The 2,193-nt window shown below is 33.6% G+C and overlaps 1 protein-coding gene across 1 annotated transcript in view; it reads left to right on the top strand.

The window, feature by feature from the left end:
• GMCL1 (germ cell-less, spermatogenesis associated 1) overlaps positions 1–2,193 on the top strand; it is a 52,742-nt gene that overhangs the window by 7,102 nt on the left and 43,447 nt on the right. Inside the window, exon 2 of the mRNA XM_011945252.1 lies at positions 986–1,109. Within this exon, the coding sequence (XP_011800642.1) occupies positions 986–1,109 (124 nt within the window). The remainder of the gene's footprint in view (positions 1–985; positions 1,110–2,193) is intronic.

Raw genomic sequence — 2,193 nt, 5'->3', positions numbered from 1 at the left:
AGACTGCGTCTCAAAAAAAAAAAAAAAAAAAAAAGAGAGATTGAAAGTTTTATGTGCTAGGAAAGCTGTCAGAATTGGTCAGGAATTTGAGATATTGATCAGCCTCTGCCTAGGGCCTTTTCTTGGTTACTGGACCATTTTGAGCAATTATTTTCAAACTTTATTTTTTTAGTCAAGTTCTTCCTTTAAATTAAATCTGTGCAGAAATCCAGTATGTTTACAGATATAATAGGTGATGCTGCTTTGGTTGAAGTTAGATGGGATACTCACAGTTCACTCCTCAGCTCTCCTTGGTGGCCCCTAAGACTTCTCCTTTGAGCACTTTTAAAAAACCTTTCATCTAAAATAAATAAATAAATAATTTCAAAAAACAAATAAGAAAAGAAAACCTTTGATCTAAGGTTGCAAACCATTTGTCCAGCGGGAAGAAAACATTTTAAGTAGTTTAAGAATAGGTTGGTACCAAAGTAAGATTAAATGTAAATCATTTTAAAATTAAAAATTTTTAAATTTAAAAATCATTTAAAATTTAAAATTACTTGGGTAAGTGAAATGTTTACTCTTGTTCTCCATTTCCTAGTTGCAGATTACTGCACTATTTGAGTTCCTTCATAGTGCTGGTTTTTAAATAAGGAAATAAGCAAAAAAATCAACATGCTAACTTCTTAATCTATTGAATAGGTAATTAAATTAGTCCAAAATTGCTAAAATGTGTGTAGTGAAAAATCTGCCTCCCATGCCGCCCCCATTTCTCCACTATCTCTCTCATGCATAGAGGACCCCAGAGATAACCACTATTGTTAGTTTCTTATGTACTCTTCTAGACACAAGAAAATTTGAATATATACTTCCCCCTATCCTTTTACACAAATATTATTTTGACTCTATTTAATAGAAATTGAATAAAAGGAGTATTTAGAAATATATGCAAAATCAGTAAAACATTCAATTTATATAAATATGTGACTTTCATTTCTTTTAACAGGAAAAAATTAAAGAGTACATCTAAATATATTTATCAAACATTATTTTTGAATGGTGAAAACAGTGACATTAAGATTTGTGCTCTAGGAGAAGAATGGAGCTTACACAAAATATATTTATGTCAAGTAAGTATTTTTTCTATTTGAGTAACAGGGTAATCACTTAAACTCTTAAGTCATGTTCTTTCTGATTGCACTTCACAGTAATCTTTTGCATGAACATCATAGTGGTTAAATCCTCTCATTTGGTAAAAAGTCTGTAAGAAAAATGGTAAGCATTGTTAGTGAAAACTAAGTTTGGTCTAGAAAGAGATTTTGAGATTTCAGTATCATACGAGCCTAATACTACGTATTTGTCATTACTTCATAAAGTGCTTTTTTTGGTACCTTCTGTTGATAAAAGGGGAAAAGTTGGGGGAAAAATATTTAACATTAAAGTTAAGATTGTAATGTGTTTATTTTGCTTATGGTTATTTAAATTGGATAAACTCACCTGAAATGTTGCTTTGTAGTTCACATTAAGTGTGAGTGGAAAGTTCTCTCCTGGAAAATCCAGGTAAAGACAACACCAAAAAGTATATAGACTAAGTCGATTTCTGTACTGAAAATATTACTACTTGCCACCCCATTTTAAAAATTCGGAACTTTCATAGCCGGCGTGGTGATGGGCACCTGTAATCCCAGCTACTCAGGAGGCTGAGACAGGAGAATTGCTTCAACCTGGGAGATGGAGGTTGCAGTGAGCTGAGATCGTGCCACTGCACTCCAGCCTGGGTAACAGAGCGAGACTCTGTCTAAAAAAAAAAAAAAAAAAAATCAGAGTTTTCAAAATAGAATACGATGTTGCTCTAAGGGCCCAAATATTTTATTCATTTTCTTTTATCAAATCTATAAGCCAGATATTGGTCTAGGCACTAGGAATAAAACAACAGTTTTTATCCTTTGGAACTTGTATTTTTCCTCTTTACCATTTGAGAATAATTACTGGTAAGACAGTATAGTATAAACTTTTTCAGTAAAAGTATTTGGAAAGGAATTGCTTTCTCTAACATTTTAATCATGTTTTAAAATGTGTTTTTGAGACCGGGCGCGGTGGCTCATGCCTGTAATCCCAGCACTTTGGGAGGCGGAGGTGGGCAGCAAGGTCAGGAGATCCAGACCATCCTGGCTAACAAGGTGAAACCCCAGGCGCCTGTAGTCCCAGCTACTC

Source organism: Colobus angolensis, unplaced genomic scaffold, assembly GCF_000951035.1.
Source record: "Colobus angolensis palliatus isolate OR3802 unplaced genomic scaffold, Cang.pa_1.0 Scaffold24, whole genome shotgun sequence".
NCBI lineage: Eukaryota > Metazoa > Chordata > Mammalia > Primates > Cercopithecidae > Colobus > Colobus angolensis.
This window is presented reverse-complemented; position numbering and strand designations above follow the sequence as displayed.